This window comes from Gadus chalcogrammus, chromosome 3 (genome assembly GCF_026213295.1).
Source record: "Gadus chalcogrammus isolate NIFS_2021 chromosome 3, NIFS_Gcha_1.0, whole genome shotgun sequence".
In the NCBI taxonomy this organism is placed as follows: domain Eukaryota; kingdom Metazoa; phylum Chordata; class Actinopteri; order Gadiformes; family Gadidae; genus Gadus; species Gadus chalcogrammus.
The window spans coordinates 13,601,234-13,621,460 of NC_079414.1; the positions used below are offsets into that span (position 1 = coordinate 13,601,234).

General features: G+C 43.2%; 1 protein-coding gene across 1 annotated transcript; it reads right to left on the reverse strand.

The window, feature by feature from the left end:
• Positions 1 to 1,804: 1,804 nt before the first annotated feature.
• On the reverse strand, positions 1,805 to 19,729 carry mcoln1a (mucolipin TRP cation channel 1a). The gene is made up of 14 exons (XM_056586127.1): positions 19,436 to 19,729; positions 13,779 to 14,041; positions 13,233 to 13,397; positions 12,761 to 12,917; positions 11,307 to 11,394; positions 10,860 to 10,956; positions 10,477 to 10,576; positions 9,521 to 9,627; positions 8,758 to 8,907; positions 6,227 to 6,328; positions 5,991 to 6,113; positions 5,446 to 5,652; positions 4,726 to 4,856; positions 1,805 to 4,281 (listed from the first exon to the last, which is right to left on the reverse strand). The coding sequence occupies exons 1-14, from the start codon at positions 19,464 to 19,466 to the stop codon at positions 4,245 to 4,247; spliced, it is 1,758 nt and encodes a 585-aa protein (XP_056442102.1). The 5' UTR covers positions 19,467 to 19,729; the 3' UTR covers positions 1,805 to 4,244.
• Between the last annotated feature and the right edge of the window lie 498 nt (positions 19,730 to 20,227).

The following is a 20,227-nucleotide window of genomic DNA, read 5'->3' on the forward strand; positions in this document are numbered from 1 at the left end:
GGGAGGGATATACAAAGAACGCTGGGATTGACTGAGCGCGTTCAGATGTGTGACCTCAACTGGTCTGTCTTAAGCCAACTATAATGAAACCGGGAAGACGATAATAAGTATAAGGAAAAAATCTAGTGAAATTGTTATGTGGGGAAAATGGCAAATAGGGGATTACCAAAAATACATGTTTCAGGGTTTCCTCATCTACTTTTCTTAATGTTTCAGAAGTGTTGTGTGAAAGGGCTAAATGCATGAGTCATTCAACCCATTTCACTACCTTCAGTCTTGAGTTCCTGAGGACCATATTCCTCCCCGACAGTATCGTGCGTAGGAGTGAATGATTATATTTATAAATTATGTCAAGTAATTACGATTTAGGATAACCTTGATGTTAACACCACGGTTATTTAGATTCAGTGAACTTTTCAGTTAGAAATATTAACACCACCCTATACTATTTGCACTTTGGACCTTGGCAAGACTTTTAGACTCCATTGTTGTGGACAATGTTTGGCAAGTAGGCCTCCCAACAATGGGCTCTATGGCTCTTTTATGATAACCCTAAAGTAATGACAAAGTAACCGCATGAGAGTACAGAATCTTCTTTAAAACAATTAAATAAAGATTTAATCACAATTAGGCCTTTACAAATAACAACACATGACCATTTGGTAGGCTACTTTCTGTTTAGGTCCTACTGCTAATGTTTAGACAAGGCGCCCAATGGGATGCCATTTTAAGGTCCAAAGCTCAGTCTGTGTTTCCAACATGTAGGCCAATATTCCTTCATTGGAATCTGAAAATCATTGCAAGAATCAAGTTTCATACATTTGTTTTTACATCCCATGAACAGGCACTTCTCCACCCATTAACCAGACGCTGTGCGGCCACTTGTGTCATCATGATAAGAAGTTTCACTAACGAAACCACAAGTCACATTCCACATAGTGTTCAGCGATTGCCGTCCACAGAACAACACACAAGTCCATCTCCAGGCTCTCTTTAGCACTGCCCAAGATAAAGTTGCGACATATAAACAGTGCAACCAGGGCCTACTTTCAGGTACGGCTTCTGTCTTCTGCACTTGAACAGAACCAGACACTAATGGCATCCATTATGACATCACTCTGCAACCAAAGCTTTTATAAATCCCGTGCCTGCGTTTTAGTGTGCACAGTGCACACTAATACTGTGGTTACACAGCGAGGGCGTGTCTGCCTGGCACAAGCCTCCATCTCTAGAAGACCTTACTGGACGGCAGAGAACGGATAGCTCACAATGCTAGGGTGGTCTGTGACTGAGCTGAACGCTGGCTCGGTGTCCTTTTGGATCTGTGATGAGGGGAAGGGTGGTATTCCCCCGAAAAAAATCGTAAATCCTGAAAAGCCCCACCTCTCACACTTGTTGTAACGTTGACAGCTGCACACACAACCAAGGGCCTCAGTACTCACAGAGCTGGGACACACTCACACAAACACACACACACACACACACACACACACACACACACACACACACACACACCAACAAAAACTAGGGAAGAAAACAGAGGTAGGAATGCAGACAAAAAGCAATATCCCTAAAGTGCCAGCCTGGCTTCGTATTCTACAGCTACAGCATGGGAATAATGATAGGAAACGCCCTTCCTCCACGATCATTTAGGCAGGCCTCTAGTCCAACACAAGATTTAGTCGAAATGCTGCTATTATGGACCACACCATTGTCCATTGTAGCTACTGATGCTCTATGAACAGCTAGGCATTATAATGATGACCTTGAGTTTGGACACACACAAAGATAAAAAAGGGTTACAGTAGAATGAATACAAATGCTAATTAAAAATTATTTTTTATTTGTTTTTACAGTGTGTCACATACGTACAACATAAAAAAGAACCACAAAAAGGTAAACAGAACCTCTCTGGTTGCTATGAAATCGCACAATAAGATGAAAAGGCACAGATGGGGAACGAGCAAATGTTAAACAATAATAACCATAATGCCAAATGTGTTCACTGATATTGAGTCAGGAGAGGGTCTGTGTGGGCCTCAAGGGTGGAAACATATTTATAGAATATCAAGACTATCATGTCAATAGATCTGAGATAGCCATTATAACAACTAGTTGAAATGAAGAACAAAATAATTCCCAACGTTTTATTCCAAACTGATTGTTATAAATACTTCAAATTCATATCATTATAGACGAAGACGTCCTTATTCCCAAATCTTTGTTGTTCGCAATTCAAAGTAATTGGGATATATATATATATAATATATATATATTAATGCTTTTTTATATTAACCTATACTATCCTAGGCCTATAGCTCTAGCCTACATTTCAAGCAAGACATCATTATGAGAATGAACAAGAGATTCCGAGCGGTTGTGAATGACCAAGGACAAAGCATGAGGGAGCCAGGAGACAGCAGGGGAGTAATTCTGCATCCTTCTCACTCTCTACGCTCCTGTCCTCAAACTCAGCCGTCTGAGAGTCAATCCATGCTCGGACAAATCACATCTCCCTCAGGTTCCCATGGGTACCGTTCCGAGGCAGTAAAAAGCCAGTCATCTAAGAATGCATCCAGACATAAAACAGCCTACTACAACCAACTTTGATCATAAAAGTAGGTTATGCAAGTAAGAGACAAGATGACAGCTGATGCTATACACAGGTAAGGTTTTGTTTGTAAAAATAATGCAACACAACTATAAATAGATTCATTAAACCTATTGGATCCAGTAGAAAACAAAATACATTGATTAAATAAAAACCTTGTTATGTTCCATCACTAATCTAAGAGCTTTGCTCACAAGACAAAGCAGCGTTAAAGACACTGATAAACAGTGCTGTTCTGTGTGGAGACTCCAACACATTTTTGCTGACCGTTTGTGCCATTATTCTGATTGTCAATCCGCAATTTGAGGTTCACCACATCCCTATCCTTTTCTATACGTTTGAGTTTTGGGCTCCTATTATCTGCAATGATCTGTACTATATTTGGCAGTTAAGTTGCTGTGTTAAGGATCTAGTGGAATCTTGCGGAGAGCATGCTGAGGCTGAAACCAACTGAATACCCAGCCCCCCACACCTCACACTTCATCAGTAAGTAGGAGAGGCCACAGTGGCCGGTACTGGCCTGTCAAGAGCCAGGAGCTACTTCCAAAATGATGACATCATCCACGACATCACATAGCCAAGCCATTTCTTGATCGATTTGTTATTTGTATTTAGTTATTTAGTCTGTAAATCTACAGATCATAGCTTACATGTAAGATGTATGATTAAAACTTTAAAAACATGGCTTTGTCCTTTCTGGGCTACTGTAGAAACATGGAGGTGCAACGTGTCTAGCTCAGTGGAAGAGGACCCACATCCCATGTATATATGATAGGGCACATTATAAAGGGAAGCAAAAACACAACGATTCATATTTTCATTAGAGCATACACTAATTAAAACATACATTTGGATGTTATAAACCATTTCTTCCATGTATGTTCCATAGGATGCCACTCAATTCTACACACCTCCCCTTTAAATATGGATATTGAAGTGCATGACTGCTAAAAGATAAAACACAGGACAGAGTAAAGTAGAGCAGAGTAGAGCAGAGAGCATATGGTGTCTGGTAGGCTACTGCTTTGTCATCTGGTCCGACTGAATGCATGAACCAATAAAGTGAGATAGTGAACATCTAAATCGACTATAGAAATTAGTATGGCACCATATACTACTTTAACCTTCTCAAGTAGAGTCTCTTGTTTCTTAAAACAAACCTGCTAAAAGTATTTTTGTGCGATGGTAGCGCTGTGCAGTACTACAAATAAAAACATGGAAAAGTAACACTACAAAGTACACAAGAAAAAAACATGGACCGTGTGAATAAAAAGTGTGCACGTGTTCCTCTGGGGCCACCATACTATAGTATATAGGATGTCCTAGAAGCAGAATTTCCACTCCAAAGTCAAAGGCCTCATTAAAAAATCTGGATCCATATTCACACAGAATGCGAATCATTATGGTCTGGAGTTCACTTCCAAGAGCACATTCCTCCTCAATGGTAACCCGGGTCCTTTTTTGACATCACTGACGTTAACCGATTCAGGTGAGTGGAGGTGATGGTTTTACAGCAACCAGCCCGGGAAGATGTAAGAGGACAGTTTGGGCTAGAAGTAGTGCTGTGTGCAGTTCGGTACGGTGGCCAGCAGGGTGCACCAGTGAGGCACTAGTGAGGCTGCAACGGTCCTCTTCAGTTGACCAGGAGGACGTCGTCATAGGTCGTCGCTCTGTGGAAACAACGTTCGGAGAAGTCGTTTTGGTTATAACTATAATAAAAAACGCAATTTAAAACTATTCTTCTAAAACTGGAGTTTAAAAGAGACACTATAAACCTGAACTTGACCAATCTGATAAACATCACTCTGAAGTATCTTTGGATACGAATATAAAACATTTACTTAAAAAAACATCCACTAAGCAATAAAACATCAATCTCTGCAGGCTATTGCTTGTCGACTTGGCTGTATATCTATAAACACACATTTAAATTTCTACAATCAAATGTCTACAGTAACTGCCACCTTTATGAACAGGGTACAATAAGAAAACCAAAGACCCCTCAGGCGTCTGCACTGAAACAAACCAGACCACCCTATTCTGGCCTCATGTGATCTTGAGTTACGGTAGTGCTCTACTGAGCTGGTGGCTCGGTTCGTTCGTCGTGTGTTCACCTGTCGCAGCAGCAGAAGATTGAGCAGGGCGAGGTCTCCACACCACGGAACTTGCCGGAGTTGGGCATGTCGGTGCACTCGGCGATGAAGGCCTGGAGGTCCGTGATGTGCATGGGCTCCTGGACTTGATGCTGCCAGAGACGTGGGAGGAATAGGGTTATTCTAAACACTTAGGGTTATTCTAAACAGAGGCGCACAGAAAAAAACCTTTGAACAGACCCTTCTCACAGAGGCTTTGTCATAGGATGAACACATGTGGTATGCTCATCTAAAATAGTTTAGTCTGCTAGCCTTGCCCTCGTACATGAAAGGAGCTGAACCATCATTAGTTTAAAGCTTAAAATAACTTGGACTCATATGTGGTCAACGCTGGTCAATAGTGATTTCAATAATGTTATCAATAACAATCACATCCTATAACTGAAATGTTCTGCAAATAAAAAATGCTTTTTAGCCCGTACCTCTCTTTATTTACAATAAGTTTGCTATGGACACTCCCTCAACCCCTCCAACTCAGGCCTCCCAGCCGGCCGAGCTACGCTAGTTCACATCCCATAGTGGCCCAGCCACTTAAAGTGGACAGAACACTTTTATTACAGGCTTACACATTGTGACTTTGTTTATGCTACGACGCATCATGAATAGAAAAGGGAATAAGGTGTTTTTAACACCCAATATAATCGACATCTTTTGCTTTTTCAATGTCCCGTATGGTGGTACCTTGATGGTCTCGTACGCCCCGGTGATAAGGGCGATGAAGAGCGACAGCACCATGTAGATGAAGAGGGAGATGAAGGTGTAGAGGTAGACCTGGCTGAAGACCCACACCAGCGTGCTGCTGCCCTCCAGGCCGGAGAAGGTCACGAACATGTCGTCGCCGTTGATGAGCGAGAACAGACACTCGGACACACTGGACAGAGTCCGGAACTACGGAGCCAAAGCAAAACACAAAACTTGTGTTTATGGCGTGGCCCAGTAGTGCTACACCCTCAGACTCTGGGGTCCTCTGAGGCTGGGGGCCGCACGGAACAGCATTATCAAAAACAATACACCCATTGTTTCCTTATCATACCTCAGCCTGTGCTGAGATCCTTTCTTTCAATGCGTCTGCTGCACATTTCCAGAAAAGGAAGTAATTAAAAATATCTTCAACTTTGAGTGCTGCTGGCCGCTTGTCAACGAAAGGCGATGACATAATAAAATGTCCAACACGGTGGACAGGCTAGAACTCAGGTAAAAACACAGAGTGACGGTGGGCCCCTGACCTTCACGTGGTAGGGTCCCAAGACGATCCAGCCGCAGAAGCAGTAGCCAAGGTAGATCACTGCCACGCAGCAACAGAACCGGATCACGTTGGGGAACGCCACCCGCAGCGTCAATATCAGGATCTGGAGCGGCACACACGCATACACACAGTTTACCGTGAGTGAGTGAGTGAGTGAGTGAGAGAGTCAAATCTGGGAACGTTAAAAGGCCATGCACCTGTGCTGCTGCTACTTACATTGTACTTCTGGAAGAAGGTGAGATAGCGGATGACTCCGACCCACACAAGGAGCGTAGAGGTCCCCAGTAGGATGCCACACAAGTCATAGGAGGAAATGTTCTGTCAGGACAGACACAGGACACACTAATGAGGACATGTTCTGTCAGGACGGACACAGGACACACTAATGAGGACATGTTCTGTCAGGACAGACACAGGACACACTCATGAGGACATGTTCTGTCAGGACAGACACAGGACACACTAATGAGGACATGTTCTGTCAGGACGGACACGGGACACACTCATGAGGACATGATCTGTCAGGACAGACACAGGACACACTCATGAGGACATGATCTGTCAGGACAGACACAGGACACACTCATGAGGACATGTTCTGTCAGGACGGACACAGGACACACTAATGAGGACATGTTCTGTCAGGACGGACACGGGACACACTCATGAGGACATGTTCTGTCAGGACAGACACAGGACACACTCATGAGGACATGTTCTGTCAAGACATGGGACACACATGGGGAAGAATACAAGCGATAAAAATGGTCATAGCCCCCAAATTGAACTACCTTCTAAGTATGTTGCCTCTTGGGGTTCCAGGAACCACATTCCAGATTATAGATAAAATGTTTAGTCCATTTATTTGGGCCGGGAAAAGGCCTAGAATGAAGCTAACAAGATGACTAAAACAGAATGTGGGGGACAGCGACACCCTAATATGAGACTTCACCAAGAAGATTTCACAGGGGCTCAGATAGCCTCCCTTTTCTCAAGTAAGGAGGACGGACCCTTGTGGGTAGACTTGGAGGAAGAATTAAATACCCCATTTAGTGCGGCAGACTACTTGAGTCAATGTCCAAAAAATAATGTTCAGAACCCAATAACCTCCCACTCTAGGGATATCTGGCTTCAGATGCATAGAAGGAGGGTTTGTCCCCCTTCCTAGTAGCATCTGCCTTAATATGGAATAATCCGAAACAGAAAATAGGAGGGAGTTGTTATTTTGGAGAGACTGGTACATTAAAGGTGTTAAACATATTGGATGTCTCTATCACACCAATACTTTCCGAACTTTCAATGAACTGAGAGAAATTTACAATTTGCAGAGGAGGGATTTCTGGAAATTTCTCCAGCTTAGAGATAGTTTTCCTTAATTGTGCTCAACGGGCAGGAAGTTATCTATTCAATCTCCCATAGGGTCTAAATTGAAATTGCTCAGTGAACTTCCACACCTGTCGGGTCAAATTTTCAAGTACCTCATTGATGGTTTTAAGGGCACTACCTCGGGTCTAAAAGCTGTGAAGGGAGAAAGATTTAGGGGTACTGTTTGAAGATGATGAATGGAATAGATTACTGAAGGGGATGTTGAACCCAATGAGAGACGCAAGGTCTAAACTAATTCAATTTAAAATACTAAACAGACTCTACTGGACGCCGGTGAGAAAGCGTAGGGCGGGTTTGAGTCTTTCAGATCTCTGTTGGCGATGCCAGGCTGAACGAGGTGATGTTGTCCACATGTTTTTGCATTGCCCCAGCCTTGCCACCTATTGGCAGAGGGTTATGCAAAAGATCACTGACAGTCTAGGTGTGAATGTGGACCTCACTCCTGCTCCGTGCCTCCTGAACAGTCTAAAAGGACACAAGAGAATTGGCCTGAAAAAGGCCCAGTGGCTAAAGGTCGCGATTACTACAGCTAAAAGGGTGATATTGAGGCACTGGGCCGGGGGTAACAACCCTACTTTCTCTGAATGGTTCACGGCCCCATCTGAAATGCCTCTTACGAGCGACTAATATATAAAATAAATGGGAAAATTGACATATATACATAAGTCCGGGAACCATTTCTATCACAGGTCCGGGAAATTTGAGTGATGAGAAGCCTGATGTTCGACTGGCGGGGTGGGCAGGACGGGGAGGGAATTATAGTGGGGGAGAAAATAGTTTCCTTCTAGGTCAAGTGTTTACCTTGTATGATATATGTATGTTGTCAGCGTGTTTGCGTTTGACTGTGCATGCATGTATGAATACATGCAATGGAATATATGTATATGTGCAATGTACCGATATCGCTCTGATTATTGGCTCTCTCATTTGCACCTAATTGAAGGTGGACCTTTTTGTTTTGTTTCATCAACACATGATGGTGTTGTGTTTTTAGGCTGAGGTTTTCGTTCTTGGGTAAATAAAAGGTAAAACACTGCTGATTAATACCCGATTGCCTGTGAAGGAAACAATATAAAAAATCAATTGAAAAAAGACATGGGACACACTTATGAAGACAAAAAAAAAAAAACATAAACACACCAACAGCAGTATCTCCACCCTGGTGAAACTGCAGGTACACAAACTTGATAAAAACGTTATATTATTGAAATATACTGCCATACTATTTGGTAGAGACGTACAATGAAAGCAGTGAAAATAAGGTATGGTTGGATAACATGTGCTTAGGAAATCCTGTTTTATATGCAGCTATAGATTTCCCACCATGGGAACTTTGCGACCACACACCCACTAAGGCTGACCTTTGATTCGATGCCTATCTTGATGAAGCTGCCTATGATGGTGAAAAAGTCGCTGACGATGAGGAGGATGTACCAGCCGTTGATGAACTCCATGCGGTCGGCCCAGCACACCTTGCGGCTGAGATTGTTCTTGAAGAACGCCACGAACTCCTGAAACACGTGGTCCAAAACAAGAAACACACAGATAAGGACAAGGGGGAGTGAGGGAGGCTGGCGCGGATTAGATTCCTTTATTCTGATACATGCTATGCTGAGGATCGTTTTCTCTGGGTAGACCATGCCTCAGGCCCAATCACAGGGAATATAGAAATCAAGAGCGGCCTTATTATTTTAAGATTGAAGAGTTCACTCGTGATTCGAGGCTGACAGAGAAGCCTAACTGACATTTAGAAACTATGTTGGGAATTGAACCATTATGAATTCCTCCCATCTACTAGAATTTTTTAGAAAATGGAGCACCACCTCGATATCCTAAAAGTTGGTGGGCTCTCCTGCTGGATTTGTCCTTGTTTGCTTGAGAGGGGTCAAGTCCCTGATATGCTAGAAGCCAAATCAAATCGGTTCTCGATTAAAGATGCTGGTCGAGTGTATGAGTCATGCCTAGAGGAAAATTGGCTCAATCATTAGCGAGACGTGGTTGTCCAATTGCTTCCGTGATCGAAGCCCAATTGCTGATTTAGTTGCACACCTGCCATTATGTCACTAGGAACAAGGAAGAACATCAGCCTTTAGTATTGAGGTGAAGAGGGGGGGTTCTCCTTACATTTTGCAGCACGATCCCCCGCAGTATGGATCTTCCACACAGCACCAGGGACAGCAAGCACACCAGCACCACGGACACGTCGAAGGACAGGCGGGCATAGTTCTCCACTGGAGGTAAGAGACAAGGTGGCGCCAACGTTAGACCCATGGATAGCAGTAGATCCTATTGGTCCTTATGTGAAATCAGTTCAATGGAAGCTCTGTGTGATTAGTCTAATAGATCCTACTTCTACTTTGTAAGCTCTGTGTGATCAGTCTAATGGATCCTATTTGTGTTATGTTTGCACTGTGAAATCAGTCCAATGGATGCCATTTGTATTAGGTTGGTGCTGTGACATCGGCCCACTGGGTCCTGTTTGTGTTATGTTTATGTGAAATCCTCTTTGTATTATGGTAGCTCTGTGATTGAGAATCTCTCTGACCCAGGTACAATATGAGGCCACACTTTTCCGGTCTCCATGTTTAATTGGAGATTTGATAATATCCGTAGAGACACTGACGAATCGTCAGAGGTATTTTTATATTTTAATTGAATCATGTTTCCCTCCTCACAGAAGAGATGCTAAAAAGGTTGTTTTTAAGGGAACATTTGTGAATACTTCCTGCAAATTGGGCAATATAAACAAAGATGATGCGAACCAATCCTGTATTGTCACATCTGACCTGACTGCTTCTGATCCCTCAACACTTCTGCATCTATAAATGTTTCAACAACCAGGCATGTATTGCGGGTATTGCTACATACAACCATACAGTGGCCGGTGAAGGAAGGCCTTGTAATAACCGGTAAGGCATCGAACTGTACTTGTTGATTAAACAGATAATATGCTAGGGAGCGGCTTGCTGCATATCAACCAAGCTAACTGTAGTCTTCCCTTGAGTTTATTACGTGACCTCAATCCATTATAAAACGTGCGTTTGTTCAGGCTCTCCTTACTTCCCTCCCTAGCAACTCACCCTGTCCCGAGACGCTTGGGAATTTGCACTCCTTGATGACTGCCCGGTTTTCCAGCCTGATCTGGACCTTGCCGCTGTGGGCCTTGTTGTCCAGGACTATCTGGAGGACGGGGAACACCAACCAATCAAACACAAGCAATCTGGGATCCTTAATGACCAACTAATCAAAATCCAGCTCTATGAGTGATTCAATGCTGTTGAATGGGTGTGATTTGGGCAAATTAAAAGATTGTCAAGATAGTCAAATGTAATTATTAAATTAGGAAGGGGTGACAGAGAAGTCTGATCAAATGTAATTAACGGCTCCTAGAAATAGGTCAGAAAGGAGAATTCAAACACTGCTCTGTTTTTCCACCAAGTCTGTGTGTACAGGAAACACTTACGGTTATGTAAAACGTGTAACAGTCAGGTATCTCATTGTTGATGATGGTCTGTATATTGATGGCCTTTAGCTGAAACTCTATGGTCACATTAATGAGCCTAGAGAATGAGAGGGTGAGGGAGAGGGTGAGAGAAAGGGGCATCGTGTCAAAACATGTAAGCTCATTCTATTTAACGACCAGGATACAACCCACCAATAAATAGGCCCATTAGGATTAGATCACAGTCAATAAAACGGGAAGAATTCAGTGAGTGAACGAAAGAGAGAGGCATTTTGTTCTTTATGTAATCTCATTATATTTAACGACAAGGACAGAACCTACAATAAGCAGGCCTAATAGGTTAACGCCACAGTCAATAACACTGTAACTTAAAGCTTCTACTATTGACATTTGTTGAAGTGGGAGACTTGGCGATGCAAGACATGTGAACGCTAAAATCCGCCTTACTTGTGAAACTTGAGAATGAAGTTCTTGTAGTCGTTTTTCAAAGAACCAGGACCAATGGGGGCAGACATTGGATTCACCCCAACACAGTCTTTCAGGGACAGGGGGAGGAAGAGGGAGCGATTAAAGGAGACATATTATACCACCAGGTGTGAGTGTGATTAGCCTTACAAGCCGTTTCAAAAATCTGCCCCATATGACATCACTAGTGGGCGTGTCCACCTAGATCTTTGCTGGATAGATCAGTCTACTAGCCTACCCAGTTGACTGAAGTAAACATTGCTCATCTATACAGAGATAATCTTTATTATAAAGAAGAAACCATTTTAAGTTAAGCTCAAAACTCTACTTTGGTTTCTCTCATGTGGTCCGGTTCCTCTGAATAAAGACCTGTTTATTTAACCTGTTTAACCTGTTATTAAAGGTCAGGTGGGCGTTGGGCATTTTGCTCATGAATGCGTTACGTAGTTAGTATGCATTATGCAAAATGATTTGTGAACAAATTCATATTTATTGGGAGAGTGGTAGATTGTACAAGATAAAGTCCTTTAAAAAATCTAATTAGAGCCTGTTGCTACAATTTATAATAAGACTATTTCGTAAACAGCGACTGTTGGGAGGTGTGGTCTTTGGAAACCAGAAGCGGATGTGCTCTGTAAAGCCAAATGTACGTCTACCATAAAACACAATTTTTTGATGTGGTGGAAATTCCAACCGATTGTCAATACTGATTGTCAATTGTCTGTTTTACGGAAAAGCTTACTAACACAACATTTGACTCATGACTCACTTCTATGTTCATGGTAAAGTCTAAATAACCCAGAAGTTATGCCCACAAGGAGGAAGCACAGACAAAAAGGGAAACCATTTGTTGCAAAATTCAAAGGGAATAAACAGCTTGCCAGCACTGCTGCAAACATTGTTAGGCAGCCTCAGAGTTCGTATCATTAATCTTCAGAATCTAAAAAGGCTCAACCGATAAGGAAATGCGCACATTTTCCCTATGTGCCGACTGCAGGACAGCTCGGCGACGTGTCACACAGTTGCCATGGGTCGTTACCATAGGGATAAATCCTCCCTCCCATGAACACTCACCCAAAATACTTTCTTTTTTTTTGGATTTAGTTTAAAGGTTACATATTATACCATCAAATGAGAGTGTGATTAGCCATTAAAAGCCATGTCGACCTAGATGTGTGCTGTCTACCAGCCTACCCAGTGGATTGTAGCAAACGTTGCTCATCTATAAAACACATATCTAGGTGGACACGCCCACTTATGATGTCAGAAGAGGCCGATTTTCAAAACTGCTTGTAATGGCTTATCACACTCACACCTGGTGGTATAATGTGTCACCTTGAAGGTTTTTGGGATTTAGTTTAATGTGGAACTGAACATGGAATCCAGTCACCCTTTAAACCAAACCCTATTGGAGTTGTCCGCTCAGTCTCCCGTACCTGTGATGACGTGGGGGTCGATGGTGAAGGTGTCGTTGGCCGGGTCGATGCTGCCCTTCTTGTAGTACTGCTGGCAGAGGGACAGGGCGCTGTCGTTCACCCCCACGCCGTACACGTAGGCGTAGCGCCCCACCGTGGTGTTGGCCAGGTCCAGGTACTGGGGCCGGGAGGGAACACGGGCGACCTGTTAATGTATGCCTTTCTGGGACGTAAACAGTGACGGCCGGCCAGCATAGGACGCGCTCTGCGCTCTGACCAGCGATCACGTGTAGCCAGGCCTCGGGTAAACAAGCATAGCGAGTTGCGAGTTTTGGTAGTGTTCTGAATGACACGCAACATTGTTTACTTGTCCACAGTTTCCAAAGCTCTCTTAATATATATTACATGAAGCGCATCAAAAAACAAACCCACACTTATTCTATGAACCATATCTCTCAGACGAAGAGTAAGAACCGCAAGGCGTTAGTCTCACCTTTTCGATGGTGTAGGAGATGTGGTCGTAGAGGTCGCCCTGGGTGTAGACGGCCAAGTCGCTGGAGCCTTCGTCGTATTCCTTGAGGAAGAGCTCCTTGAAGGTCATGGTGTTCTCCTCCTTGAAGCTCACCACCACCTGGTTACTCAAGCCAAACAGCACCAGCTAGAAAGAGGGAGACAGAGGCAGAGAGACAGACAGAAAAACAGACGAGGGACAGAGTAGCAGCGAGAGGGAGACAGACAGTGAGACTGAACAGCAAGATAATTTATCACTCAATGATTAAATATACAACTGTGCGATTATAAATTGATTCAATTGATTGATTGATATACACATCTGGAAATGGGTCTGATTTTAACTGTAACAGTTATTAATCAAAGCAAATATTTTATGAAAGAGAGAGGGAAAGAGAAAGAGAGAGACTTGGCAGCCAGTAAGTGATTGCAGACAGCAACGCCTCATCTCATAAGCATACAGCCACTTGTAATACCCTCACAAAGACAGCGTGCGATGCCTCCATCCGCCCGCCGGCCCACAGCGTACCTGCACGGTGACGATGATGATCTTGAGCAGCTGGAGCCCTAACTTGATGGGCTTGCGGCCCTTGGCGTGGTACTTGTCACACGGGCTCATGAAGAAGTACTTGAGGTCCCTGCGCAGGGCTTCCTCTTCTGGGTCCGCCGCCACCCAGTGTCCCACCGGGTCCCCGAGTAACCCGTGGAGGCCATGGCTGTTCCCGTGGTGACAGTGGTCGCCGATGGCGTCGCCCCCGTACTGAGGGGTGGAGGGCGACCCTCCATTCCTCTCTGAGGGAGGGAGACGAAGGGCGGGAGGGAGGAGACAAAGAGAAAGAGAAAGAGAAAGAGAAAGAGAAAGAGAGAGAGAGAGAGAGAGAGAGAGAATTAGTTTTGAGAAACCCAAGCAGTGGTAGCCAAATCTCTACATGCTGGGACTTCTTGAGCCATTTTACCTCTTTAAATCCAAATCACCATTTCAACAATGAGCTCATGCTGTTTTCGATTAAGTAACTCAGAGTCCTTTTAGTTGATTTATTTGAACGTCTGCATCGCTCCATGACGATTTGCTTTGTTTTGGTTATTTAGCAGTCCGCCTATCTGGATTGAGAACACATGTAGGAGTCACAAAGTATATTTAGTCATGTTGCAGGGTCAGACGATTCAAACAGTTTTTGTGCGTCACAAAAAAAAAACATCAACAGTGGAAGAAATTAAACTACAAGACTGCATATTGATGTGCCACACATCCATCGCTCCATCTGTGTGTTGATCGACGAGGCCCTCACACCCTGTAATCTCGAGAACTTTTTGAATGTCTAATGGCTAAATGATACTTATGCATGGCGTTGAAACTATTGTTTACAGTAAATAAAGTCACGGCAAACGGCTGTGACGACTGAACATCATGAACATGGCAACCGTGATCGCCGTCATGTGACCGCCCACAAGACCGGTGTTCAAAATGAATCAGAAACATTGTCGTTTCTGATTGTTCAGGTCTCTCTTGAAAGTGAGTGATTGACCTGGTTAAATCAGTTTGATAAATAAATACTGCTCAGAAATATTTCAAGACGGATGCCAGATGAGATGGTTTATAATCTATAATTTGTCAATTTGCAAACGATCACGTTAGCGACTTAGAGTTGAGGACTCGTCGTCGTCGTCACTTATCATGTCAAAATCAAATCGAATGATTGCGCTCGTCTCATAATATCATGGTGCAATCGGCTTGCGCTGGTGTTTGTTCCCTGTCCCCCACCTGGTAACCCGGGTGAGCTCTCAGACTGGGGAGGCGAGGGCGGGACGGAGACAACTCTCTCCAATACTGCGAATTTGGACTGCATTACCATTTTTAAAAGCTCATTGCCAATTTTACCTATTGTACCTGTAAACACACTGTATACTTCTGTTCTCTGTTAGACATTCAGAACATTGTTGTTCACCCCTTCAATCTCTGCAGCTAACTCAATGTGTTGAGTCCTTTACACAAACTGTGTGAACGGCTCTGGGTGAACTTTGAGTGTTTATGTGGAATGACTCGACCACACATGTGGCATAACAAAGCCTGTTTTTAAACACTCATAATCAACGTCTGTGACAACACTTAAACCGTGACGACTGTCTGCCAACGCGATAACCGCGACGACTGTCTGTGTTGACGTGGTAAACATGACAACCGATCCGGGCAACATGATGATGAGTTGATAATAATGATGATCCTGGCCACCTGTGGTTCTTTGTCATCCCCTGCTGATTCAATTGCATTTTCGAGCATTTTGTGCATGTGAACATGGATATGGGCCACTACATTAATGGAAAAAAAAGACATTGACCAACTAGTAACTATAATATCAGGTCTAAACTGGCAGCAATAGGTTCATAATGGTTGCTGGATACGCCCACTGCAATCAACCACCGGCATCTTGTCATCGCAGAACGTTCCAGCACCTTAGAAGCATGCTTATCTCTGAGAGAATAGTGAATACCTTTCTGCATTGCAGTCTAGCAGAGGCTGTCAAAGACCTGTCAATGTTGTTAGTTTTTAGGCTTCTGGCACCAAACGTCAAGCTTAGATTCTGTTCCTTCAACGTTTCGTGCAATCAAACAAGCCATTGGTCACCTTTCCAGTCTCGCTCGCCTCCGAGAAGAGAGGTTGGCCTACAGAAGAAAAATAGAGTCTGAGCTGAATCTTAACAAACCTGTCAAACAGCAAAGAATTCGATTATAAATTGTGGTGGCTGTCACAAACCTGGTCATCAAATTTTAATCATAAAGAGAGGCAGTACATTTTTCCTGGCTGTGCTATTATGAATTACCCTCATGAGATCATCCAGAAATAAAAGTTAGCATTTAGCATGAATAGCATTCGGGTCTTGGCTAGGCAGTAATTGATTTCCACATATGGGTGCAGCTTCACATTGTTTAAGAAACTCTTAGTCTGCGTTCCACAACGCATTCTTTTTACTTGCAGTACGTACTGCAGCTACCCTTACAAAGTATGCACAGTTGAACACAGTAAGCATACCATTGGAAAATACTAAAGGTTGCTTCACTGATAAGTACACCTGTAGGGCCACTCATCTACTTTGGCGGGCTCAGTCAATGTGACATATCTTATGCTGCGCAGATTTGTGGGGCAGAATAGCCAAAAAAGCATGCTGAATGGCACACGGCGAAATGCGACCGTATGTAGTACAACACCCTTCTATTTGTGGCGCAGTGCCTTCCTTATTGGGACATACTAAATCATTTCAGGCATACTAAATAATATGGTGGTGTCCGTATTGGTACACAGAGTTACTCTCTCTTCGCTCTGGCCGTAAAGCAAAGCAAAAGAAACGTAAAAGCTTTCTGTGCAGATTTCTGTTTCTGTGGGGGCCGCAATTGTTGTTGTTTTTTTTCTGCAGGCAAAGGCTCTCTTTGCTTTTCATGAACTGAAATTCCCTCCCCCTAGCACCGATTGGTCCTATGCGATACGATTGGTTCTAGATCAGGATCGTCACACTATCTCCCAAACGCACCTTTGAACAAAAACCTCCTCACAAAACTCAACCAAGGTTTAAGATTATATGGGGAAAAATCATAGCTTAGAATATAAACTAAGACAAAGAAAAAAAATTCTGTCGCAAATATAGGAGAAACCAAACGAGAAAGACGGGACAAAATACTGTGTGGCGACTACACGTTGGGTGGTTTAACTTCCTTGAGCCTGAATGTCTCTTCCTTGAGCAAGACTGCCTCTTACTCAAGGACACCTTAACAACAATTGCCAGGATTAAGAGGAGGGGTCCAAACCAGCCACTCTCCAGTTGTTGGTTTGATGACTTTTTATTCTAGGGCTGAGGCAAGCCCATCATCTGATATTCACAGCAATCAAGCTATAAATAAAGCCATAAAATCACTTGCACCAACGGTAAGTATTGTCCATGCAAGTAAGAAATAAATCATATGAACAGTAGGTAAGATATGAGTCATAGTAACCCAATCAAATCCCTCGTAGGCAAGATAGTAAGCAACACAGTCAAGGAAGGAGAAAGTTAGAAAGCAAAACTGAAACACACTTCTAAACCAATGGCCTTCCTTAAAACACACTTCCCAGCTAGATCTAGACAGCTTTACAGCCCATGTGGCCTTTGTTCCACAGTCTCCACACAATCTCCGTATTCGCCAACACTCCTAAGCCAGTGAGGAGAGCATGCATGTTTAAGACGACGACGAGACAGAATTGGTCTAAACTCCCAAGTCAGTAAAAGGGCAGACGAATGAGGAAGGATTAGTGCTTTGTTAGATTAATAGCCAAGGTGCTAGCATCCGGAAGTTACACACTATATTCTGTATATAGCTCATTCTGTATACAAGTACTGGGGCATCATCCACAAATTATTTGGGGGTTGGTCATTTGTATTTTCTCACTATTGGGGGGAACCTGATCCCCAGGGAGAATGCATGGTGATGCCCCGGCTTAAACACATGAGTCTGGAGATAAAAGGTCCTCATGATTAGTTGGTCTTTTACATATTTGAGCCGTGTTTCACATCATGGGGTTAGCATAACCCGAAACCACAATTGAAGAGGATTGCTTCCTAAAACTAACCAGCTGTGATGAACCACTTCTCACCCGACAAAGCTTGTAAATGAATAACGCCCCCTAGATCTAGGATTTCTATGTTTAGGGTTGTTTATTCACAGAGTCGTTTCTGTGTTAAAAACATTGATTAGCAGATGTTAAAATAAGAAGAAGTTGTTGATGTGTGCTTCATCTATAACAGCACATACAAAGTATGTTCGGATCACCTGATGATATTCTGCGCCAACTACTAGTCCTACTCATAAATAACATGTTGATCTACAATGTCCAAATTGAATCGACCGATTCAAATCCAGACAATTTGTTGACCTCTTTAGTAACTTAAGAAGATCAGTTCAGAGCAAACACAAACTAAATAGAGCTGTATGTAGTGAGGCTCAGTGTAGATAACCATGGGCAGTGGCGACAGTGCAGGCTTTACTGAGAGGAGTCTCCAAACTTCTATGTCACATAGAGGTCTATGTCCTGACCCCAACCATGGTTGCGTGTCTCATTGTTTGTTGGAAAAAAAAAGCTGTGCAAGACAACAATAAAATATAAGAATGAATCACAGCCAAAAGAATGTATCCACTTAACAAGTCAATATGGCGAGGGTGAAATGCTGAACAGATCGTTGATGGCAGATAGCAGTCAAATCAGGGGCCAGATCAGGGCCAGCAACAGAGGGCATGGGTGATTTTGCGGGTGTAGGACGATCAGGCGAGATACAGTCAATCAAACGATTACAAAACAATTCTACTTAAATCATATGGCCACCGCTACCAAGGTTGTATTGTGCAGCGCCGGACGACTCACTGAAAAGGGTCTAGGCAGCGAGGTTGTGCCTGTCAGTTCCATGCCACGACTGTTACTGAAAATGAGTCCACAAAGTACTTAGGCTGCTAACTGGTTCTCAGTTGGCCGATTCCTGTAGAAAGCCCACCCACTAACAGCTCCATGAAGTATAACAGAGTAGGTATTACCAGTGCTTACAATGGGAAGACTATATAACATACTTTAGAAGGAGCACACTTAATCAATTTGGTGCTGAACAATTGGACAAAAAAAGAAAAACTGCTGACGAACAATTCAAAGTCATCATTTTTTTTTTAAACTATGGAATTTATCATGTGTGAAACGTGGAACTATTTCTGAGTTAGTTGATTATACCAGACAGAGCTGCTGTAGGAAGATATTGGACGGGGTTTGGGGGGATGTAACTGTAGCGACGTTATAACAATAGGCTTATTTAGAAGAACTAAGCAGCCTCAGTAAATGAGGTCAAGAACTCAGTGTCATGGTAATCGAAGTAGGATATCAGTGTTACTTTGTAAAACTTATAAACTTTGTTGACACAAAGCAAGTTTATATTTCCTGAGGGAACCAATGTTGCTCTTTAAATACAATTTCACGATAGATTAACAAATGGCATACTTCTGCAAATAATTAATACAGCTGTCACAGGTTATACAACGGCAGACTGTCATGTATTGTTCCTATCCATGGGACCGGGATTCATGTTTGCGTCGATGCCTACAAATAACGATCGCTATTTGAACAGTGGGATATTCATCAATACTCTGCAGCAACAATGAAGAACATTTGGACCTAATTACCTGAATCATCGTGGTTCCCACTTGCAGCCATGACTTTAGACGTGTTCAGAAGAAGTTTAACAGCGCCAAAATAACTACACTGGCCCGTATTTTGGCCCCGTATTTCCCGTCAGTGAACCGTTGACGACTACCACTTGGTTCGGTCATTGATGTATAACCTGAAGGGACGTATAATATATAATAAATAGGTGACAGTTTTCGGGAATATACATGAGGCAGCGGGAGTAGCTCGGCAGTGTTGTTGCCGCTGGCCGAAGCGCTTCCCTCAAGATCATGTGACGTAAACCACATGACACACCAAAAGAGGGGGGGGAGACAATAGAGTGGCGAAGTCACGCCTCCCAGTTGTTATATGCCCCGGATTACACATATGTTGTTTGTGGATTTAAATGATAGATTTTTATGCCAAGAGTTTGCCCGTTTATTGTGCAATTGTTCAGTTAAAGGCTGTAGAGAAAACACAATGAGAAAGACTACACGTCCCCTATTTGATGTCACGCTCCCTGCGACTGGCGTGGACAAGACCGACAATCTCCCCATCGGAATAACTGAAACTCTCCACATGCCCCAACTTAAAATGGTTTTCACCTCTTTTGATGCTTTTATCCTCCCCTTGGAAAAAAAAACTAACATTATCAAACTCCTTCACGAAAATGTTTAGTTTCTTTGCATTAAAAAATTATCATTTAAATCCAAACAACATATGTGTAATCCGGGGCATATAAAGACTGGGTCCAGGAAATAATTACTTTCTCTCCATTGAAACCCATTCATATTTTTCGATCTCATAGG